Here is a 27,895-nt window from a genome sequence, read left to right on the forward strand (position 1 = left end):
AGTAGTGTCCAGGAGGATATGGGTTCAGTCCCCGGCCTTGCTCAGTGGGTTAAGGATCTGGAGTTTCAGTGAGCTGTGGTGTAGGTCCCAGACGCAGCTCAGAGCCATGTTGCTGGGCTATAGTGCAGGCCAGCAGCTGTGGCTCCTATTCTGCCCCTAACCTGGGAACTGCCATATGCCACAGGGTACAGCCCTATTGAAAAAGAGAGGAAACTCCAAAGTGATCAAAGCAACATCTTTTTATTTTCAACTTAAAACTTCATTATAAAACTTGTCCAATAAACATATCAAAAACAAAAACAAATTATAGCTGATACCAGAGACTGCAGCACTGTTGTTGGTAACAACTCTTTTTCATTACCAAGGAAAAGAACGCAAGCCCCCCCCCCCCAAAGCTTCACTGGTGAATCTAGTATAGAATATGCTGGCACCTCATTTTCTGATGCCCAGAGAAAAGCATGAAGAAACTGCTTGCATACACAGCTTCACCAAAACCATGTTTAAAGACCATAGGCCTGCAGCATGCTAGAACAAACCAACTTCATGATCACATTAACATAAGCCCAGTTATATACACTTCAGATTACAGTGTAGAATCAACACTGCATATTCTAAATGGCTCATATATAAAATGTATAATTAAAACCCCAAACATACACGCTCTCTTTGTTAGATTTCCCCATGTTTAAGGTACTGAGAACAATCCAACTCCTCTGAAGACAAAAGTTTAGTGAATTTACTACTGTTCCATTATAGGACAGTTACTAAGGAGACTGTATCAATCTCAGTAGAATTTACTGGCTAACACTACCTTATACACATCTATTCAACTAAAAGAAATGATTTGAAACTATTCCCTTAAATTGTTTTTACATAAATAGATTTCTAAAGATGAACACAACACTCCTTTAGAGGGAGTAGAGTTTTGTAAAATATAAAGATATGCAAAAATACAGCATAAACTGCCTAAGCCAACAGTAGCAAAAACACCGTTTAATTAAAAAAGTCAAAGACATACAAAAATATTACCCTGAAATGGCAGATTTCCAAACACCAATCTGTGTAAAAATGTTTAAATAGTGATGTTATTCCAAAAATATATATTTTCTATTTGCAAGAGTTTATAAAGGCAAATACACACCTGCAATTGAGGTAGCAAAGCCAAATTCACGACACTTTGGATTAGGAAAAATACTCTTCCTATGCTTTAAGAGCGCCTTTCATACACTAGTAAATGAATTCTACTTGTTTCAAAATGTTCATTTCACATGAAATTACTTTACAAAACTTAAAATACTGCAAATGTTTGTTAAAAAGATACTTAGTCCTGAAAATTATTTCACATTCAAAATACTATACAGGAAAATCTGAAGTCACCATATATTACATAAAAGCGACGTATTTACATTTTCGAATGCAGTTTCAGAGGCTGAGGTTAAGCAAATGACCGCTAAAAGTCTTCAGCAAACAATGTCCACTCACCATCACCCGCTTCCCATGGAGCACTGAACAGCGGAGCTTCAAATCTCATAACTAGTAAGTGATTTAATTTAAAGGGAAACAAAAATTCTACTCTCTTAATGCAATAAAACATAAATATACTTTTAAAATGTAACAACATTTTCATTTAAGAAAAACCAACTGACAAAAGAATCCAAATTTGAAAAGCAAAAACCATAAACATCAATAGTATTCAGTGCGTTTAGAAGACTGAAGGACTGAACGTTTCCTATCAGAACGCCAATTCCAACGTCTTTATCTACACTTTCCTTATGTTAATTGTTATATTTAAAAAAAATAAACATGGCTACATTAGAAGACTTACTGTCTGGCTCTACAGTCCTGCCTCAAAGAGACAAGGAAACGGCAAGATGCTGTCAGTGCAACAAGAGAAGGTTCTCGGGGATTTTCTTCTTTCCTGGTGAGCGGGAGCTAGAGCGGCAGGTGCGCTGCAGCAGCGCGGGCAGGGTCAGTAGATGTGCGGGAAGATGCGATAGGGGACCCGCTGGCAGTACTTCTCCCAGGCCAGGCCGTACTTCCTCTTGCAGTGGTGCTCGTCGCGGGCTTCTCGGTGCACCAGCAACGCGGTGAAGTAAATCACGTAGAAATAAGGCAGAATGTGGCTGAAACCTGTGGGTAGCAACAGCCAAGAGGACGAGGCCTGTTTATCATCACCTTGCGCTGCTGCCCTTGCTGTTCCCCGCATCCTCTAAAATGGACCCCCCGTTGCTTCATTTTCTCCGATGATGGGGAAAACGACTAAACCAGTTCATGAAATGCCACTCCTGTGGGGCAGAAGGTAGTATCTGAACTAAAAGCCATCAGAAGAGTGGGAGTTCCTGTTGTGATTATAAACCCAGCTAGTATCCGTAAGGATGCAGGTTCAGTGCCTGGCCTTGCTCAGTGGGTTAAGGATTGGGCATTGCTGTGAGCTGTGGTGTAAGCTGCAGATATGGCTCTGATTCGACCCCCTAGCCTGGGAACTTGCATGTGCCGCAGGTGTTGCCCCAAAAAGCAAAAATAAATCATAACAAATTTAAAAATGAATTAAAACAAGGCTATCAGAAGAGTGACTAATCCATCGTAACAACAAATCAGAACATCCATCCCTGTATTCAAAGCAAATCCCCCCCTTTCCTCCCCTGCGGTCCTCAGGGCTAAGCAGAGAGAACGGACAAGCGGGCTGACACAGAGCACAAACACAGAGCGTGCCTTTTCTTCTGCTTAAGAACCAAAGATTCCAGAATCTACCTCCACTGAGTCGTGAATAAAAAGGCAATTTCTTTAATACATGCAAACTACTGCCTTCGGGATGGACAAGCAATGAGATCCTGCTGTACAGCACTGGGAACTCTATCTAGTCACCTGTGATGGAACATGATGGAGGATAAAGTGAGCAAAAGAATGTATGTATGTACGTGTGACCAGGTCACTGTACTGTACAGTAGAAACTGACAGAACACCGTAAACCAACTATAATGGAAAAAATAAAAATCACTTTAAAATAAAAACATAGGGAGTTCCCATCGTGGCACAGTGGTTAACGAATCCGACTAGGAACCATGAGGTTGCGGGTTCGGTCCCTGCCCTTGCTCAGTGGGTTAATGACCCGGCGTTGCCGTGAGCTGTGGTGTAGGTTGCAGACGCAGCTCGGATCCCGCGTTGCTGTGGCTCTGGCGTAGGCCGGTGGCTACAGCTCCGATTCGACCCCTAGCCTGGGAACCTCCATATGCCGTGGGAGCGGCCCAAGAAATAGCAGCAACAACAACAACAACAACAACAAAATAAAATAAAAACATAAAAAGGCAACTTCTACAAATTCTACTTAAGAAAAAAGCTAACAGGTATAGTTTAAAACCTCCAATTGTGCTTGCAGATGTTTCGAGTAAAACCTCAGGCTCTGTGAATCCCCAGTTAACCTCAGAAGCTGGATGAGTGAGGTGCCACTTGAACCAGGCACAGCACCCAGAGGGGAACGGGCAACCCCGACCTCCAACAGCAACCCCCACACCCAACAAGGACACACACATCCCATGCGTGGCAGCGAGAAAGACCCAAGCAGCGCTCCCCTGACATGCTTACCGCACGGGAGGGACCATGCCAGGGCCATGATGAGGTCACCCAGGTAATTGGGGTGGCGAACAAAGCCCCACCATCCAGACACGAGAAGGTTTTTTCCCGTTGAAGTGTGAATGGTTTTTAAATCTACACAAAAACAAAAAGACATTTTTAATGAGCTACAGACAAAGGGAGACACAAAATCATTATGCAATACAAAAACCATAGACAGAAACCAATACTTACGTGCAAGCTTTGGGTCATTAGGATTTTTCCGGAATGCATTTTTCTGAGAATTTGCACATCGGAAGATGATAAATCCACACACTGTAATTTTTTAAAAATTTCGTTCGTTAACAATTTTGACATAATCTTTATTTAAAAGCATCTGTAATTTCAATTGGAAACTACTCCTGTGCTCCAGGGAAATTTCTAAAGTATAGAATAGTTTGCTTCCTTAAGAACAAATCAAAATGTCTCAATCTCAGAACGTCAGAAGAAGTTAGGAAATCTCCTAATTCCTGTTGAGGCTCAGTGGTAATCAACCCAATTAGGATAAGGTTCGATCCCTGGCCTCGATCAGTGGGTTAAGGACCCAGCATTGCCGTGAGCTGTGGTGTAGGTCGCAGATGTGGCTTGGATCCTGAGTTTCTTTGGCTGTGGTGTAGGCCTGCAGTTACAGCTCCAATTCAACCCCTAGCCTGGGAACTTCCATATGTTGCAGGAATGGCTCTAAAAAGACAAAAAAAAAAAAAAAAAGATAGGTTACTTCACTGCCATCCTGCTTTCATCATCTACCCAGGAAATGCCTTGAAGGCAAAACTGACAAACACAGTTACATCCATGAATAAAACTGAATATAGCCCACATTACAATAAAATCGATGCTGGCATTCAGTATAATTAATCGCATGTTAGTTGTGATACCTGCTGGCCACAACGGCGAACACTTTCGTAATTAAACTATAGCTCAGCATCAGCACCAGAACAACTTGCACATAAATATATGCTGAATCCCACTGCGAGCCTCCAAATTAGTAGGTTTATTTCAAATTTCAAAAGGTCGGAGTTCCTGTCATGGCGCAGCAGAAACGAATCCGCCTAGGAACCATGAGGTTGCAGGTTCGATCCCTGGCCTCACTCAGTGGGTTAAGGATCCAGTGTTGCCATGAGCTGTGGTGTAGGTCGCAGACACGGCTTGGATACTGCCTTGCTGTGGTGTAGGCCAGCAGCTGTAGCTCTGTTTAGACCCCTAGCCTAGGAATCTCCAGATGTCGTGGGTGCAGCCCTAAAAAGCAAAAAAAAAAAAAAAAAATTCAAAAGGTCAAAATCAATAAGTCCTGACATATCAATAATATACGACAGTGTTAGTCCTTAATAAAGCAGTAGGAAATAACTCCCATCCCACCCACCCACCCCCCTTTTTTTGCTGCACCTGCAGCAGATGGAAGTTTCTGGACCAGGATCGAACCTGCACCATGGCAGCGACCCAGGGCACTGCAGTGACGACACCAGATCCTGACCCCGCTGTACCACAAGGGAATGCCCCTATTTTTAGCCTAACTGTAAAACAGACATACTCTGTCTTGCATAACACACAGGCATGTACTAACCAAACCAGTGATGAACCTCTTAGATTTAACCAATGGCTTGAACTTATTCTTCCAGCATAAATACTGATTATATAGCAAAATCAGCAACATGCGAAGTTCCCTGCCCACCCTCTGGTGGGCTGTTTAATCCACAGTGTAATGAAAAAAGCCATCCTGAAGCTAATCCACGACGGCCCAGCAATGCCATCCACCCCGGCCGAGCTGTTCCCTCCATCTGACTTAGCCATCTCCCACCCCAGGTTTACCCACTGTGAGTCAGGCAAACACCATATCCTCCAGGAAGTTCACACTGATAATCTCCAGAGAGACGCTCTCTCTACCTTAAACCCCCATCATATTTGGTCTATAAGTCCCTCTTATAGGCTCTTCCTACGCCTCACAGCCCTGTCTCAGCTCAGTGCCTATTTCTCCCGTTAGAGTGTAAGCTCTGTGAATGCAAGGCCGATCTTCCTACCTTTTTTTTTTTTAGGGCTGCACCTGCAGCATATGGAAGTTCCCAGGCTAGGGGGGAATCAGCTGCAGCTGCCAGCCTGCACCACAGCCACAGCAACATGGGATCTGAGCCACATCTGCAACCTACCACAGCTGACGGCAACACCAGATCTTTAACCCACTGAGTGAGGCCAGGGATCGAACCTGCAACCTCATGGATACTAGTCAGGTTTGCAACATGCTGAGCCACAACGGGAACTCCCCAATCTTCCGACTTTTTAAGGGGCTACCAGAAAAAGCAGGCAGTCAGCAGAAAAAAATGACTCATTACTAAAAGTATTATTTTAAACTAAACTTAATAAGTTTTAAAACTCAATGGTTGGCCTAAAATGATGTTTAAAGAACTACTAAGGAAGCCGAGAAAGAAAGAGCCATTCTCTTTACTACTCAACCCATCCAGCACACAGCGCTTCAGGCCTGCGCTACCGGTGGCATCTCTCAGGGCCCGAATCGATACGGAGCTACCAGGGCACAGGAGTCTCTGCACACAACGTTTAACACGCAGAGTGAGACGGTCACACTCACGCTTCAGAGCCACGATGAGAGAAGCCGCCGGCCAGGACAGTTCATTGGGATGAGCGACCAAGTAAAACGCTTGGAAGCTGTAGATAAACGGCACCCACACCAGATCCCCGAAGGCCAGCATGAACCCGAAGCCATCGTGGGTGATGTCCATGGTCGTCAGCAGCGCCTCCTGGAAGGTGCAGAGGAGGGAAAGTTGCTCTTCCGTGTGGGCAAGAGGACCTTCCGCGTCTAACGCGTTTAAATCAAGCACGAGTCTGCAGTCAAACGTATCAAGGGCTCGGGGAAGGTACACGACCAAGAATGTTCGCAGGCAGGGGCGGGCATCTGGCTCCCCGAGCGTGGCCATCACGCCAAGTCATTCCGCTGCATCTGCTGTGACTCCAGCCTCTCACTCCACGATGCTCAAACAACAGTGCTCCCGAGCGCCCCTTCTGCCTCCGCGCCTCTGCCTGGAACCCCCTCCTCCAGGCCTCCCGGCTGCCTTCCTGCACTGTCCCCAGAGAGAGGCACCTCTCGGATGCCACCACCTGCTGGAGCCTGGAGGGACTGGGGGACTCTATCTAAGCCGCTCTCTCCACTAGACGAGGGAGACAGAAGGCGGGGAGCGCACGTCTCCACTGCCGCCCCGCACCTAGCCCACGTGCACCCACCAAACCTCTGATCCTAATCTGGCTCTTCCGATGACCCAGCAACACGGGCAACCACCTGCTTCACGGCCCGAGGTAAACTAGGCCGGGCACGCAACCCCTCGCGGCTGAGGGCAGCCCGGCCAGCAGCCAGATCCGCCTGGGACCACATACCTGCAGGCCCGACCCTGGAGAGTGGAGACGGCCCAGCGTGGGGGCATCGCTGACCTGCCTCGAACCCCAGTACACACCACTGACTAGAAACCCGGCACGTATAAGCTTTGATGGAGAATCGGTGTTCTAGATGAGAGAAAAGTGAGGGCCCCAACGAGCCTCCCTCCCCCCGAAAAAAAGCAAAAAGACCACACAACAGAAAAATGGATGTTACAACCTCCAGCCCCTTGGGCTCACACTCGAGTCAAAATTTCCTATTCTTATGCCCAGGGGAGCGGGTGAGAAAGCAGACTGGGCTGGGGCTAGGGCAGGGTTAGGGCTAAGGGGAGGGCTAGGGCTAGTGGGAGCGGGCCAGGAGTGAGGGGCAAGGTAGAAACTGCTGGGGCAAGGCCAGGGCAGGACCCTCAGCCCCACCCAGTTCCTGGGGCCTCAGATGATTTGCACGCAGCCAGCAGAGGCTCTGAGAAAGGGTCATTTATTTATATTGAAGTTCACATTCTCAGTTCTTTAAGGTGTGGCGCAAAAACACAGAGGAATTCTAACACCCAACCTAATAAGAAAGCTACCAAACATCTACTTTTTGCCCAGACACCTGCCAGGTACCAAGCCAGGCTGCATGCCAGCGACCCAGCCACACTCAATGCCGCCTGACTCCAAGCCTCTTAAAAGTACTTACCTCATTCCAGAGAGCGTCCACCACGTACAAGAGCTGAAAGCTGTTGACCAAAATCATGGCTAAGGATGGAAAGGCGCGATTCTGTACCTTCATCTCAGCCAAAAGCATCACCAAGTTAATGACCACCTGAAATGGAAGGGGCAGGTGTAGTCTCCACAGAAAGACAGTCATTTCCCAGCCGAGAAGGCGCACACACACCTCCTGACCGAGTAGCCACCGTCAGTGACAAGACACAGCCACCTCATGAGCCCCTGACGGTACCAAGAACACTTATTTCTTGCCAAAGGTTTTCGGGCCAAAGACACATCATTCACCCCCATCACGAGAAAACACTGGACTAACCCAAACTGAGGAGCCCTCTTACAAAATAAATGACCAGAACTCTTCGAAAGTGTCAAGGTCATGAGAGACAAGGAAAGACTCCGCCGTTGTGACAGAGGAGAGGAGACGAAGGCCAAGGAGCAACTAAATGAGGTGTCGGACCCTGAAGAGCGTCCAGGATCAGGAAAAGGGCGACAGTGGGAAAAGTGCAGAGCCTCACTCTGTGGATTGAACGGGTAATGCCGTAAGGGTGTTAATTTGTGGTGGTGGTGGTGGTGGTTTTAATTGCTGTTCCTTATACTATGGTTCTGCCAGATGTTAATATTGGGGGAAGTGATAAGAAGGACATCTTTATATGTGCAGCTTGCATTCATATCTAAAATTAGGTCAAAATACATTTTTTTAAAGCAGAGGAAAATATTTTTTCCTAATAAATTCATCTACACTATTATTTTTCTACCTAAACATAAACCGGTATAATTGGAATAAAACAAACTCTTTTAATGTGCAATAACCTATAACCCTCTGGACTATATTTACAGTAAGAAAATATTTTAAGTACACAGACCTATGGAAAGCTATAGTTATTCCTAAAGACAGACCACCCACTGCTTCCTTTAAAGCTGTCTACGGTTCTCTCTAAAGGCAAGACTGATCTGTACTACTGAATTGAAATTAAAAAAAAAAATGAGAGAGAGACATACCCAGCCAATCAATCCAGGGCGCAATTCACAAAAGTATTTGAGATCAAAAGTACCAATCCGAGGATTTAACTCGCGGCCAATGAAGAAATCATAGATGGCATTGCCTAAGAAGGAAAAGGATCTTAGCTAAACAGCATTCCAAACCCAATTATGAGGCTTTTAAACTGCTCGGCTGTCTTCTCTCCAGGGTCAGATGCAATCACCTCCAGAAGACTGGCAACAGCCACTGGGGAAGACACCCCCCGCTGGCCCATCTGGAAACAGCCATGCTGCCACGGGCATGGGGCCTGTGGGGCCAGATTCCTGGATGATTTTTTTTTTTTTTTTGGCACTTCCCAAAGCACGTGGAAGTTCCTAGGGCCAGGGATCGAACCTGCGGCAGAGCAGAGATTTTGCAGGATCCTTAACCCCCTGGGCCACCAGGGAACTCCCAGCTTGCTGGATTTTAAGGGAACCGGAGCTATTCTTAAATACAGACTCACAATTTTTAAAATAAGCATTTTAATTTTTTTTTAATGTTTAAATACTTTTCGTTAGAATCAACCCATGTGAGATCTCTCCTGTCTTTTTTTTTTTTTTAAAGGATGTTTACTCTTTGGGACGAAAAATATTTCTCATAAGTTGTTATGCTATTAGAGGCACTGAGTGCTGTACGTTATTAAAATGTCCCACTGTCACTGAGTGACTAAAAAAGGAAGAAGAAATGAACAGGAAAGTATGAGGGGAACATCAAATAATCCTTCATCCTTTTATTTTTCTTCCGATTTTTTTCTTCGTCTTTGTTTTTTTCTTTCTCTCTCATAAACTGAGGGTACGAGAGCAACCTAGGAAGCCTAGAAATGACAGCTGGGGGCTGGGGGACGCGCTCGCAGGAGCCGCGTTTCCACACGCTCACCAGAGCTGGCCGGCGACAGGTCATTCCGAGGTGCCTTCAGAGCCCTGGCGCAGAGATAAACACTCAAGACCACGGCCCAAACAGTGGCTGCGAGTGCAAACTGGAGGAAGTGATTGTACACGTAATAAAGCTCCACGTCCCAGAGCAAAGATGCTCCGACGAGTCCAGATGTCAGGATAAAAGCATAGAATCCTTTAAAAAAAAAAAAGGCAGGGGGGCAAAAAATTCATGTTAAGCCAGGGTTCACATGAGATTTGTACCATTATAAAACAATGCAGTGTTGTTGTGCTTTGTTTTGGGCTTTGGGGGCCCGCCCCCACATAGGGAGGTTCCCAGGCTAGGGGTCCAAGCAGAACTGCAGGCGCCGGCCGACACCACAGCCACGGCGATGTGGATCTGAGCTGTGTCTGCGACCTACACCCCAGCTCATGGCAACACCAGATCCTAACCCACGGAGCGAGGCCAGGGATGGAACCCGCATCCTCATGGATGCTAGTCGGGTTCATTAACCACTGATCCAGGACGGGAACTCCTATTTCTTAAAGTCTTAAAATTTAGGCTAAATACACACAAAGAGATGAACAAGCCGTGCCCGGGGCGACACAGCAGCCTTCAGTACCGACGCCGTACCCCTCGCACCATCTCTCCGACAGGTTAACACACTGAAGGCATATTCTTTTTCACTGCGAACGCTCATCTGCTTTTAATGAAGGGGGCTGAAAAGACGTGCACAGATGTTCACTATTAAAAAGCCGAAAAGCACCTCAAAATTCCCATAATCCAAACCCTCAGGGTCAAAGTCAAGTGGCTCATTCTAAGAGCTGGGCAAACACACAACTTCAGGTCTTTAGGTGGTTAAAAAGGAGAACTCGCTTTACTTTAAATAACTTATCAAGAGTGGTTCCCAAAGGTCCTGGTCGGGTTCTACCTTCCAAACACAGATCTCAAGACCCTGCCCTCAAAGAAGAGGCCACGATATAAATGGTCCCCGAGGCCAGGCAGGAGACTGAGGGGACCAGCTCGGCGGGGATGACGGGGGGGACCGCAGGGCCAGAGCTGTTCACACGAGGCCCCGCGGGAGGAACTGCTGCTCGGCGCTGACCCCGCTACAGCTCCAGAGACGGAGGCTGATCGGACTGTCTGCCTTCTCTTTTCATTTTCTTTTTGGGGGCCACACCCACATCACGGGGATGTTCCCAGGCCAGGGATCAAACCCACACCACTGCAGTCATGCTGGAATCCTTAACCCGCTGCCCCACAAGGGAACTCCCCAATCTACTTTTGCTTTTGACTCAAGAAATCGTATTGCTTTCAGGAGCTGAGCCCAAAAACTGCTCCCTAAGCCATCAAATGACATTGGGATAAAAACAGTCAAACACTGAAAAGAGGCAGGTGTTAGGCACAAAAGAATTCGACTGTCAAGGCTTTTGTAAAGTAAAATGGCCATCTCTACTTTATCATTTAAACCCACATCTTCCACACATCGGTGTGCTCCAATGAGTAACTTTGAACTGTTCAAACTTTAACTTTTTAAAACAGTCACTTTACTCAGAGGGAATTCCCCTTGTAGCACAACAGAAAAGAATCCAACTAGGATCCATGAGGATGCAGGTTGGATCCCTGGTCTCACGCAGTGGGTCAGGGATCCAGTGTTGCTGTGAGCTGTGGTGTAGGCCGGCAGCTGTAGCTCTGACTTGACCCCTAGCCTGGAAACCTCCATAGGCTGCGGGTGTGGCTCTAAAAAAAAAAAAAAAACAAAGCAAAAAAAATAGTAAGATAAAACATGCATTCATTTACCACAGATAAAATGTAGGCCTCTTAAAGCAAAAGAATGACAGATGGAGAAGTCCCCTGCTCCCAGCCTATGTGGATTCGATTCTCAGAATGTCTTGGGACTCCCCTTAGTTTACAATGGTAAACGCTCATCAAGAGGAATCTCACAGCATTAGAACCAGAGGAACCAGATGAGGAAATTTTCAAAAGAAGGATCAAGCAGCTGGTTCAGCCACCCAACCCCACCCCCGACCTGTTTGCTCCACCAGCTCCGGGCTTGGCCTCAGGGGAAGAGAAAATGGAAAAGAAGAGCATTCAGAAAAGAAGTAAATGGGGAGTTCCCATCCGAGCTCAGTGGTTAACAAATCCGAATAGGAACCATGAGGTTACAGGTTCGATCCCTGGCCTTGCTCAGTGGGTTGAGGATCCCGAGTTGCTGTGGCTATGGTGTAGGCCAGCGGCTACAGCTCGATTAGACCCCTAGCCTGGGAACCTCCATATGCCACCGGTTCAGCCCTAAAAAGACTAAAAAAATTTTAAAAAAAGAAGTAAACGGGCACCTAGCAGAAGCCCACAGAGCACGAACATCAATGGACCCGATGGACAAACTGAACACCCCGCCCCTCCCCAGGCTTGGCCTCACGGGGGTCGCTGGCACACAAGGGAGGGTGTGTCAGCGGTTCTAAACCTGGTTCCAGCTGCAGGGAGCCTGGGAAAAGTAAAGGCGATACTGACAGTAGCAGCAGACAAGTGTTAGGCATCTGCCATGGGTCAGGCGCTGAGCCAGGTTCGAGGCTTTACACACCTGGCACACCTCTTAGAGCCCAAGAGAGTGATTTCAGAAACAGTGACTGCTAGATGAGTTACTGAAGAAAGGATCCAAACTTCAAAAGGTGAGAAGTGACAGGATTTAAAAAGGCCAAGAATTACAATGTATAATGTAATTCCCAAAAAAAGGAAAACAGCTGACTTGATCCAGTTAAAATGGAAACTCATCTAGGATAACTACACTATACACAGACTTTTTTTCCTCTTTTCACAGCCGTACCTACGGCATGTGGAAGTTCCTGGGCTAGGGGTAGAATCAGAGCCACATCTGCAACCCACCCAGCAGCTCATGGCAACGCCAGATCCTTAACCCACTGAGTGAGGCCAGGGATCGAACCTGCATCCTCGTGGATACTAGTCAGGTTCCTCACTGCTGAGCCACCACAGGAATTCTACATGGCTTAATTTTTGACATATTGGCTGCAGGTATGAGCAGCTGATCTGCATGCCCTTTGGACTAAGAGGTCATTTACTATTTACTATTCCTGGGGTGTAATCAGCTTTGACAGTTTAAAGAGAACTGCACCCAGAAGTCTGAGCTATCAAGTCATCAATTTGAATCTTTAAAAAAAAAAAAAAAAAGGAGTTCCCGTCGTGGCGCAGTGGTTAACAAATCCAACTAGGAACCATGAGGTTGCGGGTTCAGTCCCTGCCCTTGCTCAGTGGGTTAACGATCCGGCATTGCCGTGAGCTGTGGTGTAGGTTGCAGACGCGGCTCAGATCCCGCTTTGCTGTGGCTCTGGCGTGGGCCGGTGGCTACAGCTCCGATTCAACCCCTAGCCTGGGAACCTCCATATGCCGCGGGAGCGGCCCAAGAAATAGCAACAACAACAACAACAACAACAACAAAAAAGACAAAAGACCAAAAAAAAAAAAATCACCATTTAATCTGTACTTGAGTCTTCTTCCATCAGTAAGAGGTATTCCTTCTACAACCTTAAAAGAAAAGGTGTTTTTTTTTAATTCAAAATTTTACAAAGCGCAACACTTTACCATGATATGTACGTCTTGTAACAGCACCTCAATTTCAACACGCCTAAGAAGAAGGATCATCTTTTCATGGGAAAACATAATTAACAAGTTTCAAAAATCTTCCTGGCACATCCTTTGATGAAGCAATTTCACCTTCAGGAAAGGTTCCAACAGCCGCCTTCCTTCAACCCGCCCATGTTCCACCACAAGACAAAATGTGCTTTTGAAAAACCTGTCTATCTGGTCAATCACTAGTTCAAAACTCTTCAGTGTTTGTCTCGGGCTAAACTACCCTTTCACTAGCTATGAAAGGGAAGCCAAGAGAAATGTAGTATCTGTTTGAGATCACAGGATTAACAAAATTCCACATGCTAATTTCAAATGATCCCTATCTAGTAAAGGTATCTAACAACTACTGTGCTGGGTTTTAGTCTGTGAAAAAAACAAAAAACATACACACACACACACACGTGTATATGTATATTTTTTAAACCATCAAAACTTCTTTTCTTAATAAATATCATCTAGTTTGAACTACGTCTATCTGAATTTGTGGTTTTTACTGTTGAGCCTTATCATAGAAATACCTGAAGGTTCACATTACACAAACCCTCTCTAGAGCCAACAACATTATGGTAAGGTTTCGAAGTATGTGAAGTCTGCAGTTCTAGCCACCTGTCACTGGCGTTTACCACCTCTAGTAAAACTGATCCTTTGGTTTACAGACAGTTGGCAAACTTGCAAAGCCCTAAGAATAAGATCCTTAAATGAATTATTTATTAAGGAATCTCATGTTCCTTTATTTTTTTATTATAGTTGATTTATAATGTTCTATTTCTGCTGTACAGCAAAGTGACTCAATCATGTTCTTTTTCTCACATTATCCTCCAAAATGTTCCATCCCTAGTGACTAGATAGAGTTCCCTGTGCTATACAGCAGGATCATGTTCCTTTAAAAATATCCAAGTAACGTCTTCTACTGAAAGAAGAAAAAACTACACTTGGCAATGAGGACAAATTTTAAAGACATTGCATGAGTTTGAAAAGAACACTAAAATGTCCCTGACAACAAGATTTCTAAAAGAGATGAAAATTAGAAACGCATCCTATTCAAAATAAACAGTAAAATACAGACTAAAATCCATTGAGCTCGCTAGCTTATCAATTCATGATTTCAAATTCTGCATCTTAAGCGACATACACTAAGAGAGACTTTTTTGTTTCCCCGGCCACCTCTATTAGTCAGGTTATTTTGCAAAATAGCTCATTCTCTTCTATTTGGTTTGGAAAGTTACACAAGAACCCTCAATCAGATTCTTCAAGTTCCGCTTAATCAGCACGCGTTACAGCACACGAGCGCAAAGACTGAACAAAGTAAACCTAAGTAAGTCTGGGTGGTCAGGACCAAGGACTCATCTCCTCACCTTAAGATTACTGTAAACGTCTTCATGTCAACACGGGAGGGGGGCAGGAAAATCCTCTAACTCCACACGCCCTACCAGCAAAACCTTACCTTCCCAATCGGCAGTAGGTAGAACAGAGCCTGCAGGAAAAACCAGATGAGGTAGAGCCCAAATACTCTGGCGTCCCATAAATCAGACAAAGCTGGCAGAGGCGGCGGGAAATTCAGAAGACTGGGCTCTTTCTGTTTACACATCAACAGCAACAGGAAGAGGAAGGCAGGCAGGCCGAGCATGATGGTTAAAACACCTGCAAGTCATTGGTGAACATTCCAGGCTCTAGTTTCAATCCGAGTTATTTTATTTTTTTTTCCAACAATCATTCCGGCTAGCTGTCTGAAACCAATTTCTAATGCACCATCAGAAAGTCCTCACCTCTAGAGCTCCCACTGTGGTGCAACAGGATCAGGGGCATCTTGGAAGTGCTGGGACAAGGGTTTGATCCCTGGCCCAGAACGATGGGTTAAGGATCTGGCAATGCCAAAGCTGTGGCTTCAGTCAAGACTGCAGCTCAGCTTTGATCTCTGGCTCAAGAGTTCCATATGCCTCGGGGGAGCCAAAAATGAAAAAAGAAAAAAAGTCCTCACTGCTACCTGTGGGAAGGCGACCACAGGCGTTAAAGTCGTGTAATAGCAGATGTCCAGCACCGAACCTCTAAATGCCCCCACAGAAACCAAGCTCCAAGACATTTAAACTCCAATCACTACAGCAGCAAACATGTTGAAACTCCAGCAAACTGAAGACAGGAACATCTGAAAGCTAGCAGTCTGCTCTTCAAAAAACAAAAAACTTTGTGTCCCTAAGATTCTAACACACTCACAACGTGCACGGATTTTTAAGTGATGCTGGACACCAATCTCCAACAAGTCAACTAGCCAAGAGTCAGAACTTACAAAATACAAAGCTGTTAATAAGCCATGCAGGATTTTGATGGAAAAGGACTTTCTTCTCTTTCTTCCTTTAGGGCCACACCCGCAGCATATGTAAGTTCCCAGGCTAGGGGTCGAATCAGAGCTGTAGCTGCCGGCCTGCGCCACAGCCACAGCAAAGGTGGACTCGAGCTGTGTCTGCCATTGACACCACAGCTCACGGCAACGCTGGATCCTTAACCTACTGAGCGAGGCCAGGGATCAACACCATATCGTCATGGATACTGGTTGGGTTCATGACCCCTGAGCCACCATGGGAACTCCTAGAGAAGCACTTTTGTTTGCAAGCTCATAAAACCTCGCCAGCTCCACCCACTTAGTCACTCCAAGCCTCTGATCCTTCAGATCCCTGACCTCACAAGCAACCTGTCTGGCAGGGAGGGCAGGCGCCGTGACACCACGGGAGTGTGCAGCTCCTTCCCCGTCTCAGGCCCTGCCGGTCTGATTGCCAAATTTCTAGTCACTAATCATCACCATCCTTCCTCCATACAAATGTCACACTGACCCTCCCTTTGTCACTTCTTTGCTTAAAATCTAAGCAAACTACTAAAAGCTTTAAATATAGCCACAGCGGCACCCTTTTCTCCTCTGCGATAACCCTCAAAAATGCTCCCGCTCGGGCCTTTGCTGTGGCTGCTGACCCAAATGCTTCCCCGAGTTCCCACCTGGCTCATTACCTGGCCGGCTTCAGATTTCTTCAGAGAAAGGCCTTTCTTGTTCATTTTATAGCCACTACACTCGCCCACCTGCCTGCCCTCCCGGAGCCAGTTCTGATACCTACCAGGTACTCCTCCAAACTCTACTTCCTTCGGCTGTTTGGTTGTCACTTCAAAGGTTCTCAATGATGTAGGTCCTTCTGTAACAATTTTTTCTTCCTGAGCATCTATTTCTTTTAATTTGATCTCTTCTCTTCTCGGACGAAGGCTATACTGTGTGGACAGATAACTGCTCTCCTGCGGCAAATGGAATTTTTCCTATTGAAAAAATATACAAAGTATTAAGTATCTGTGCTCAGTATCACTAATGCCACCACATTAATTAATTCAGCATTCTTAACACAGCCATAAACTAATAACAATAAATCTCTTCAATTCCATTCAGTCTTAAGGGCAGAATCTTAGAAAAAACTGTAAGAAAGAGTATGGCTTTCCAACCAAAATGTTTATCAGCTGATGAACAAATAAAATGTAGAATATTCCTACAATGGAATATTATCTGTCTGTAAAAAGGAATAAAGTACTGATAAATGCTAAAAAAAAAAAAAAAAAAGAAAGAAAAGAAAAGAAAAATTATGGTTTTCAAGATGCTTCTCTAGCGAAAGTCACATCCACAAAGAAAAAAATTACCTGGAGAGAGAATGAACCGGTGTGCACCTGCGTGGTTTTGTGAGGAAGATCATTCTTCTCTCTGTGCTCAGGCTCTCCGTTGTATCTGTTGATGCTGTTCCCAAATGGCTTCTAAATTGAAGAATATAAAACGTTTCAGCCAGAGGAATGGTAACGTACTAAAAAGGAATAGGGCAGTAAAAATCTAGCATCGAACAAACCAAAGATTTTCAGAGCCTTAGTTCTGGAAAAGTGTAGCCTATTTTTGCTGAAAATGAAATGGAATAAGACAGACAAGAATCTTCAAAAGAGGGGACCAGGGAGTTCCCGTCGTGGCGCAGTGGTTAACGAATCCAACTAGGAACCATGAGGTTGCAGGTTCGGTCCCTGCCCTTGCTCAGTGGGTTAACGATCCGGCGTTGCCGTGAGCTGTGGTGTAGGTTGCAGACGTGGCTCGGATCCCGCGTTGCTGTGGCTCTGGCGTAGGCCAGTGGCTGCAGCTCCGATTCAGCCCCTAGCCTGGGAACCTCCATATGCCACAGGAGCGGCCCAAGAAATAGCAAAAAAAAAAAAAAAAAGACCAAAAGAGGGGACCAATCTTCAAAAGAGGGGAACCTTCCGGTAGTGGTTTCCATAGAAGGGCTTTCATCTTTTCAACAAAATTAGACTCTTTATAATTTCACTGTTCCATAACGAATGTTCTAATAGTATTTGCTATGAGAAGTAGATAAAGTAAAAATTGGTAAATTAGTTCATTAGTTGGTTTAAAAAAAAAAAAAAAAGAGGAAGAGATATTTACTGCCCCCAAACAGCCAATAATGGGAAATTAAGCAGCCATGGGTACCTATGGAGAATTACTAGTGAACTTCAAACTGCCTATTTTCTGAATTTCATCTGCCTCATTTTTATTAACCTTAACTTTTCTTTCCCTAATGTCCCTTTTTTCAACTCAGTCTCTCCCGGATCGCTCATCCTCTCCCAGCAGCACAGGGAGTTTGGTACCGATTGTTCACAGGAAGTACTTTTGCCTACGAAACATAATCCAGGCAATGTATGGCTGAAATCTGTAACTTTGCTCCTTTAAAATCACAAATTGACAAACTATAATGCTAATAAAGCAAGAGGAGGAAAACAAACTAAAAAGACAAGTATATCCCTTGGGAGGCCAGCTAGCAAAAGACAGCATTAATACAGCATCAAGTTCTAGTTCAAATCAAAGTCTAACTGAGCAGGGACGGCATTCAACATATACTTAGGTTTATCAACGTGCCAAAGAGCCATTTAGCAGCAAACAGACCCACATAAAAAGTACTCTCTGAGAGTTCCCATAGTGGCGCAGCAGAAACGAATACAACTAGGAACTATAAGGTTGCGGGGTCGATTCCTGGCCTTGCTCAGTGGGTTAAAGATCCGGCATGGCCAGGAGCTGTGGCGTAGGCCGGCGGCTGTAGCTCTGATTCAACCCCTAGCCTGGGAACTTCCACATGCTGTGGGAGCAGCCCTAAAAAGGAAAAAAAAAAACAACCAAAAAAGTACGCTCTGGGTTTCTCAAACATCGGTATATAATCTATAGCAAGCACAAGTGAAATCCTGTAACAAGCCTGGTGGGCTGACCCTAAACTGCACTGACTGCACCCCAGCAAGGTACTTAGTGAGCAACAGGAGTTCGAAAGAACACAGACAAAATGACTCAAAGCTCCATGCAGCCTAAGTGCGGTCTTTCACATGCATCACCCCATCCTCAACTCAGCCAGGGCTCGAATGGTGAGAAGCGAAGCTAGTCTGTGGGCTCTGGGGTCACCAGGACCATAAGGAGGTTGCAAGGTAAAAATCTACCAGTCATTAAAAGCTAAAAAATGAAATGTGGCAGAAAGCATTCTGTCCGTTAACCTGAGTCACCTGTCTAGCAGAGAGAGCCACTAACAGAATATTCCAACTCACCAGCCACAATCAAAATGCAACTGAAGGGGTTCCCGTCGTGGCTCAGCGGAAACGATTCTGACTAGTATCCATGAGGACACAGGTTCGATCCCTGGCCTCGCTCAGTAGGTTGAGGATCTGGAGTTGCCCTGAGCCGTGGTGTAGGCCGGCAGCTATGGCTCAGATCCGACTCCTAGGCTGGGAATTTCCATATGCCATGGGTGCAGTCCTAAAAAGATTAAAAAAAAAAAAGCAATTGAAAACGGGGAGTCTAAAATCTTCAACAATCATATTGCCCCTTCCCCGCTCCCCCAAAAAACCAAGAAACTCTGTACTCAGAATGAGAAAATGTCATTCATAGCCTACTCATACCGGTATAAACTTTCTTGAAGCAACTTAGCAAAACAGAATAAAAGCCTCAAATCTGCTCGCTCCATCTCACCTAGCAGTTCCACTTGTAAGAACTTATCCTAAGGATATATTAGATGTTGTGTAAGAATTTCTGTTTATAGGAGTTCCCGTCATGGCTCAGCGGGTAATGAACCCGACTAGTATCCATGAGGACGTGGCTTCCACCCCTGGCCTCACTCAGTGGGTTAAGGACCCAGCGTTTCCGTGAGCTGTGGTATAGGTCACAGACGTGGCTCCAGTCTGGTGTGGCGGTGGCTATGGCCAGCGGCTACAACTCCAATTCAACCCCTAGCCCAGGAACTTCCACATGCCACGGGTATGGCCCTAAAAATAAAATTAAAAAAGGATATTTGTTTATAATGGTGAACACTTAGAAAGAAAAAAGCTGTCTACCATTAAAGGAACTAAAAATCATGTTACCTCTATATAACTTATGATAATCCAAACAATACCACAGGCAACAACGAAAGTGACATAGGAAAATAGAATAGGTTATTCCCAACCTCTTAAAATTTAAAAATCTGACTCCAAAACTAAAGCTTCTTCACAATCTGCATGCATTCTATCCAGAAAAGAGGAAGTATTAAGCGAACAGAATAAAAAATTATTTTTATTCAGTTACTCTTAGTTATAACTTTGATTTGGTCTACTACCTAAAATATGCATTGCCTAAGACCCTACAGGCTCTGCACACTCTGATAGCGCCAACATAAAATCGGAAAATACTTCCATTAAAATACCATCTTTGGGGAATTCTCTTGTGGCGCAGAGGGTTAAGGAGATGGCACTGTCACTTGCAGCAGCTTGGGCCACTGCTATGGCACTGGTTTGATCCCTGGCCCAGGAACTTCCACATGAAACAGACGTGGCCAAAAGAGTATGTTTTTATAATATACAGTTATGTCTCATTTAATTTTTTTTTCCTTTTTAGGACCACATCCATGGCATATGGACGTTCCCAGGCTAGGGGTCATATCAGAGCTACAGCCACCCGCCTACACCACAGCCACAGCAGCAATGGATGTGAGCTGCATCCGAAACCTATGCTGCAGCTTGCGGCAATGCCAGATCCTTAACCCACTGAGCAAGTCCAAGGATCGAACTAGCATCCTCATGGATAGTAGCCGGGTTCTTTTCTTTTTTGTCTTTTGAGGGCCGCACCCATGGCATACGGAGGTTCCCAGGCTAGAAGCTGTAGCCGCCAGCCTACACCACAGCTGTAGCCACCAGCCTACACCACAGCCACAGCAACGCCAGATCCGAGCCGAGTCTGTGACCTACACCACAGCTCATGGCAACACGGGATCTTTAACCCACTGAGCAAGGCCAGGGATTGAACCTGCAACTTCATGGTTCCTGGTTGGATTCGTTTCCACTGCTCCATGACGGGAACTCCACTAGTCAGGTTCTTAAACCACTGAGCCACAATGGGAACTCCCAGTTATGTCTCATTTTATACATGAGCTTTTATACACTATAAAAACTTATTCAGTTCAGTCTATAATAGACATCTACTTCAAATTTAAACAGTGCTTTTTTAAACCACAATATTAAATGGCACTCTTATAACTTAAAAGCATTCTTTCTCACAGTATTTAAAAGCATTATACCTTCTAGTCTTCCAAATATTCGTTTTTTATGTAATCTTCCAAGGTCATCACCTTTGACCTGACATCTCACTGACATTTTAATATTATCAACTGCAAATCACCTGAGCACGTACACACATAAAGGGAAGATGCATCTGGGGCGGACTAAACGCTGGGCGAGGCTGGCGAGCTCCCAAACACACTTACCAGCACCAGCGGAGTCAGCTTAACTTCCAAAATTTCCTTCCTGGCTTCCTTCCTATCAGCCTGGTGCGAAGCCGAGGCGGATCGGCGGGAGCTCCTCGGGGGCCGGCCCGGGGACCGGGAGCGCGACCTCGAGCGGCTCCCTCGGCGTCTGGAGGGAGAACTGGAAGCTGAGCCGCTCTTCCTTTGCCGGAAGGAGGTTAAAGGCTAGAGAGGGAGGAGAAAGCAGAGCTTTACCTCGAGTCCACACACAGGCGGGCAGATCCCTCCCACCGGGTCTCTGGGACCCTGGATCTAAGGCTGGCTTCCTGGTTCTCAAAGGATTGCCAGCAGAAGAAGAATGAAACTTAGCGGGCACCTGAGAATGATGTGACATTCAAGTTTCAGTGTCCACCAATAAAATCTCACTGGGGAGTTCCTGCTGTGGCTCAGGGGTAATGAACCCAATTAGTATCCATGAGGATGTGGGTTCGATCCCTGGCCTCGCTCAGTGGGTTAAGGATCCAGCATTGCTGTGAGCTGCCGTGTAGGTCGCAGACACAGCTCATTTCTGGTACGGCTGTGGCTGTGGCTGTGGGGCAGGCTGGCAGCTGCAGCTCTGATTCAACCCCTAGCCTGGGAACCTCCATATGCCACGGGTTCGGCCCTAAAAAGCAAAATAAATAAATAGACAGACAGACAGGTAAACAGAAAAAAAAAAAAAAAATCACACCTACAGGGATATCCCAGTTATTCTCAACATACTCAAAGATCAAAGCGTGCTTACCTTGATATCACTCTCTTTCAGTTCAAGTTCAGTTCCATCCTTGTATTTGACGGTATAAAGCTGGGACTTGCTGTCATGGCTCAGGATCTCTACTTCGTAGTAAAGTGAACTCCCAGGCCATCGACCCCGTACTACTTCACCATCAGCAAATCTCCTAGTTGGCATTTTCGAAAATCAGCCTGAATGGTTTAAAAAAAAACAAAAAAGGGAATCAGTGCATTCACACTTACATTTGTCTTTTTTTCATACACTGAACACTAAAAAATAACTTTCCAAAATGTCTAACTGGTCAAGACTTTAGGGCTAGAAAAGCTTCTAGAGGACAGAGTATTTATATAACCCACAGTTGAAAGGTAAAAAAGACTATAAAGCTTAAAGGTGTTAATTGCTTTGTCCACAGGCATAAAATCAGATGGCATGAAATGGCAGAATCAGGACATACAGAGGTTGTTCTTTCTGCTACATGGTATCTCATTGGGAAACACTTTATACAGCCACTGGCGTACATATAAGTGACACTAGCAGTAATTATACAACAAAGCATAAAGGCTCCAAATGGGGAGTTCCCACTGAGGCAGTGGGTTAAGAATCCAACTGCAGCGGCTCAAGTCACTGTAGAGCTGCGAGTTCAATCCCAGGGCAGGGGCTTATATAGGATCCAGAGTTGCCCCCAGCTGTGGCTCAGATTCAGTCCCTGACCCGGGAACTTCCATATGCCACAGGTGAGGCCATGCAAAGGAAAAAAAAAAAGCTCCAAATGGCTGGCACTAATGCAAAATGCTACCCGCCCACAGTGACCATAGTTCTTTAATTAACAAGGCACAGTCTCACAAAGGACACACATTTTCTGATGTATAAATTTGCATATTCAGTAGCCCCACCACCCTTATCTGAGGAAATATGTTCCCAGACCCCCAGGCGTCCCCAGTGAATCCTGAAACCACAGATAGTACACAGCCATATTCATACTACGCTTTTTCCTCTACATACACACTTAGGATAAAGTTTAATTTATGCACTAGGCTCCATAAGGTGTTAACAACAATAACTAAGAATAGAACAAATACAGAACAATTATAACAATGTACTTTAATAAAAAGTTATGTGAATGTGGCTGATCTCTCAAAATCTCTTCTTGCACAAATTTAACACTTTTTCTGTCTTCACTTAAGCACTAAGTCATGCACTGTGGCCATAACTTTCGCAGCGTGAGGTGCAACAACAAAACTAGCATCCATTTCTTTTTCCTTCTTCACAATTTCCCAGATAGAAGATTCCTTCTCACTTTAGGTCTCAGCAACCTCAGGATACAATTTTTTTTCCTTTCCCTGTTAAGCAAACTTCCACCTTTTCAGTTAAAGGAAGCACCTGACAGCTTCTCTTTGGCAAATCTGAATTAACAGCATCGCTGCGCTCGTGCTTTGGGGCCAGCATTATGTAGAATGAGGGTCACCTGAACACAAGCGCTGCGCTACCTCTTGACAGTGGAGCTGATAACCCAGATGGCTACTGATGACAAATGGGCAGGACACGCTGGCCAGAGGGATTGGTCCCATCCCAGGCTGGACGGAGGGGGACGGTCCGAGATCAGCTACTCAGAATGGTGCACAATTTAAAACGTATGAATTGTTTATTTCTGGAATTTTCCACAGGGGACCATGGGGAACTAGAACCTCAGAAAGTGAAAAACCTGTGGATAAGGGAGGATGACTGCGGTCTCAGAAAGGCTTTACAGATGTAGCTCCTTTTTAACATACAATGCTTATTAAAAACAAACTATGAAACAGACTGGGAAAGTCAAGGCTGTCTAATTCACATCACTGCAGCCTACCAACGGGGAGAAAAATAACTCCAAATCTCTAATGAACAGCAAATCTGGGATTTTTCACAAAGCTTTCAAGTCTTAGAGCTACAGTCTCAAATGCCCACCAAGTCCCTCTGCCAAGCACATCCCTGGGCCCACATCCCGGCTCTTTTCTCTCAAGCCTACAGCAGACACCAGCCCCCAGGGACCACCTTCTTTTCCACTGAACCAAAACATGGCCCATCAAGCCTGGTCAACCACACTTTTAAGAAGCCGCAAGCAAACTGGAGGAATTGCCGCTTGCATGAGGCCCACCTGCCACCTTTTTCCCAGCATCAACAGATTGCTGGTGCCTCCAGCTCTTACGGAGTAACACAGATTCACTTTTCCACAGGACGGGGGCCAACGCCTCCCAACACCACCTGAACTAGCCGGGCCTCTGAGCAGCAGCAGGGCTGATGGGAAGACCTCTCCCTACCTCACCTGCATCCCACCGACTCAGCAATTCCCCGAGTCTCCCCTGAGCGTGTGAAATACACACTCTTCACCGCTCCCGGCAAGAGCAGACACCGGGACATAACCGCACTAGATAACTTGTGAAGTGTCCCCGGAGTTAAGAAAGGACAAGGTTACATGGCCACACCCCTCCTGAGAAAGCATCTTTCCCAAGCAAGCACATTTCTTCACCGCTAATCACCTACGGAAACAACTTCACACACTTCACTGGCTAGAGAGAGAAGCTAGGCTGGCAGATGAAACAAAACATGGGGACATGCTGGTGACTGGAGGCTGTTAGCCCATTCACACCTCGGGCCAAAGAGTCGCTTTCTTCCCGACCTGCCTGCATCACTGCCTCACGGGCAGAGAGGACTTGGGCTTCTTGGGGTCAGGGGCGGGGGGCAAAGTCACACGTGGCTGAGGAGCACCTGGAAAGCAGAGGGCAGTGGACGCCTTGGGACCCGGAGGAGGGGCACACACACAAAAAAGGAAGGTGACAACAGCAAGTGCTGCCTATTTCAACATTTAGCCTCCAAACGCCAAGAAAGAGGAAGGAAACGTGCCCTCCTTCTCTCGCGCCCCCTCCTTCTCCTCGGACCCCCTGAACTCAAACCACTGTTTCCAGCTCTCTGCCGTGGGTCCACCTGCTTTGGAAGAAGGCAATTACATCTTTCTATACGAAGCTACCATTCCAGTTTCCAACAACTTGTCACACCCTTTTGAAACACAGTCCCTCAGGACTTAGGGGTCACCTAGATTTTTTTTTAAAAACCTTTTGGAACATGTCTCTATTGGTCTCTTTCTGTTGTACCTACTGTCTACCACATGCATAGTATCTGCAATACCAGACACAATTCTGGTCAATGCCAAAGAGGTTTTTCTGTTATCAATTAAATAATTTGGGGTAAACAAATTTTCAACAAATTAAGATACATGATGGACATGTTAGGTCTCTAAATGTAATTTTTTTGTTTTCTTTTTAGGGCCGCACCATGAGGCACATGGACGTTCCCAGGCGAGGGGTCAAATCAGAGCTGCAACTGCCAGCCTACACCACAGCCACAGTAACGCCTCATCTGCGACCTACACCACAGCTCACGGCAACCCTGGATCCTTAACCCACTGATCGAGGCCAGGGATTGAGCCAGCATCCTCATGGATACTAGTTAGATTTCTTTCTGCTGAGCCACAACAAGAACTCTTTTTTTTTTTTTTTTTTTGCTTTTTAGAGCCACACCCTCAGCATATGGAAGTTCCCAGGCTAGAAGCTGAATGTGAGCTGCAGCTGCCGGCCTACACCACAGCAAAGCAGGGATCTGAGCCACATCTGCAACCTGCACCACAGCTCATGGCAACACTGGATCCCGGACCCACTGAGCGAGGCCAGGGATCCAACCCGCATCCTCAGGGATGCCAGTGTGATTCGTTTCCGCTGCACCACAACAGGAACTCCCTAAACTTAATTTTTAAAAAAAAAATAAGAATTGGGACTCAATAGCAATCTTTCATGTGGTGGTTGAAGAAAAAAGGAACCAACCAGGACTCTCCTTAAGAGACTGATAACCTTACACACCAATGTTCTGAAAGCTAAAACTACCAACATCATGTGCGCTCCCACTTTGCACGAGATACACACACAAGCGTCCCGCAGTGCATCACGTTTTCATCCTGCAGGAGTAAATGAACCAGGTAAACAGGAAAACCCCAGGACAGGTGTGTGTGTCATTACGCTCTCACCTCATGAAGTCCAAATAGGCCTCCTCAGAAGAGATGTTTTAGCCAAGGATGTTTGCAAAGAAAACTTGTTTTCTGAACACAGTGTCTTCATTTCCCTTAGCAGTGGAAACATGGGGACCCTCAGGCTTTTCTCTATTAAGCCACACACTTGCTAACTTCAGTGTCAACTGGCACTGGATTCCTTACACATTTCGGCTTCAATATGTTCCTGTTTATCAGCACAACAGAATGTGTTCTTCCCTGCTGATCACAGTCTTACAACGGTCTTTGGCCATCTTTTCCCACCTTTTCAAATTAGTCAAAATGTGGCAGAGAAAGGGAAGCTCCCATCAAATCTGACAGCTTCCCTCAACACCTGTGTCCAAAGGCTGGCCTAACAGGCAAAACCCCAACAAGAACACCTGGCCTAGCTCCTGCCCTGCCGCACGATGCAGAAGCAACACCACCATCCTGGCTGCAGAGGCAGAATGGCCTGACATTTCCCCTAAGAAATGTAAAGAACTGAAGGTCCCGATAACTCCCCTCTGCTCACTTTTCCCTCCTCCCTAAACAGCTCTCAGAAACTGAACTTAAAGTGGACTCGCTTCCCAGTCTAAATTAGCGGCCGCACGCCCGCGCGACCGCGCGCGCGCACACACACACCTCATCCTTTTCCTCCAGAGCAGTTGCTACAAGTGTAATTACAGATTGGCACGTGTTTATTTGCAAGGTCCCTGCGGGCTGGGATCAGGAATGTGGGTCTAGCTGAGCTCTGGCCAGGTGCATGCCCGGCACCGGGCAGCGGAACACTGGCTCCCGTCTGAACCCTTGCATCGCTGTCCAAAGTATCTACAGGGTCGTTCTGAGGATCCCCAGAGAGACTCCGCGCAGTCATTTTGGTGAACCGCCTGGAACCAGGCCCTCCGCAATCAAGTGCTTACTATGTGTCCCTTATGAATGACGGAAGGTATCACTACGAAGAATTTCTTCTTAAGCCGTAAAAAAGGTGGGAAAAATAAGATCGAGCTTTAGCAGGAGCCCGCAAACCTGCCTAACGATTCGGCTTCCGAGCGTGCGGAAACGCCCGGCGAGGGAATGCAACCCACGCAGCCAGCACTGCAGAGTCACCAAACCGAGAGCCACGACCCTCAAGGCCAGTGACAACCAGCGCGCATTCAAGTCAGCTTTGCAACCCCACTTCCCTGTCCGCCAGGCTGCCGCGCCTTTCTCTGCCTCCCCACCAGCTGGGCCCACTAAGCCACCCCCTCATCTGTCAAAAAAGGCGCTCGGAGCGGGCTTGGGAGGGCGGGCGCTGCAGGGCGGGGACAAAGAGGCCGGGGAGGGTCCCCCACCCACACATCCTCCCCAGTCAACATCATTTTACACCGACGCGGCGCGTCCAAAATGGAGGGAAACGTCGGCAATTTAAAACCGCAGCTCCATTTCCGCAGCTGGCCCGGCCGGGCGCAGCACTAGCCTCGCCAGCAGCGGCCGGGACGGACCCGGAGAAGGGGAGGGCGAGGCCGCGGGGCCAGGCCGGGTGTCCAGGTACCCCGGCCCACCAGCCGCGCCCGCCCCGTTGGCCTCCCCCCGGCCCCTCGGAGACCGCCCCGCGGGAAGCGGGATTGGGTTCCCGGCGCTCACCTGCTCCGGGCTCCGGCGAGAACACGAACGGCTCCGGGAGAATTGCGGAGCAGCAACCTGGCGTCGGTTCCGCGCGCGCGACACTGCCCTCTCTCGCGCTCTCGCGCCCCGCGGTCCCGCGGCCCGGGCGCGCGCCTTCCCGGCCCGGCCCTCTCTTCGCCCCGCCCCTCCATCCGGGCCTCCCCAAGCTCCTATTGGCCCCTTGGCCTTTTGAATCGCGCCCAGTGCTACCGATTGGTCGTATGGTGTGGCGCGTCTGCCCCGCCCCGCCCCGCCCCGCCCCTCGGCAAGGCCAGTGATGCGGGGAGCTCGGCCAGGAGAATCCGCTTCTGATGCGGCCCAAAGGCTGTATTTTCTGGGCCTTATCTCCATCGCCCAGACACTTTTGCAGCCCGCGGACCGCTGGCGCTCCCCGCCCTTTTCCTCCCCGCACTTGCCCCAGTTGCCTGGCGATGCTCAGCAGGGATATTGGT

At 46.8% G+C, this 27,895-nt stretch overlaps 1 protein-coding gene across 2 annotated transcripts; it reads right to left on the bottom strand.

Moving 5' to 3' along the window:
* Nucleotides 1-224: 224 nt before the first annotated feature.
* On the bottom strand, nucleotides 225-27,555 carry LBR (lamin B receptor). Of its 2 annotated transcripts, XM_047754666.1 has the most exons (14): nucleotides 27,423-27,555; nucleotides 21,761-21,939; nucleotides 20,998-21,201; nucleotides 16,892-17,002; nucleotides 16,327-16,519; nucleotides 14,670-14,866; nucleotides 13,066-13,120; nucleotides 9,584-9,775; nucleotides 8,689-8,792; nucleotides 7,664-7,789; nucleotides 6,188-6,356; nucleotides 3,805-3,885; nucleotides 3,583-3,705; nucleotides 225-2,130 (listed from the first exon to the last, which is right to left on the bottom strand). In XM_047754666.1, exons 2-14 carry the CDS (start codon nucleotides 21,923-21,925, stop codon nucleotides 1,970-1,972), a joined length of 1,881 nt encoding a protein of 626 aa, XP_047610622.1. In that variant the 5' UTR covers nucleotides 21,926-21,939; nucleotides 27,423-27,555; the 3' UTR covers nucleotides 225-1,969. The 2 variants fall into 2 exon arrangements, with proteins under 2 accessions (XP_047610622.1, XP_047610623.1); XM_047754667.1 differs by lacking the exons at nucleotides 13,066-13,120; nucleotides 14,670-14,866.
* Between the last annotated feature and the right edge of the window lie 340 nt (nucleotides 27,556-27,895).

Source organism: Phacochoerus africanus, chromosome 12 (assembly GCF_016906955.1).
Source record: "Phacochoerus africanus isolate WHEZ1 chromosome 12, ROS_Pafr_v1, whole genome shotgun sequence".
NCBI classification, from domain to species: Eukaryota; Metazoa; Chordata; class Mammalia; order Artiodactyla; family Suidae; genus Phacochoerus; species Phacochoerus africanus.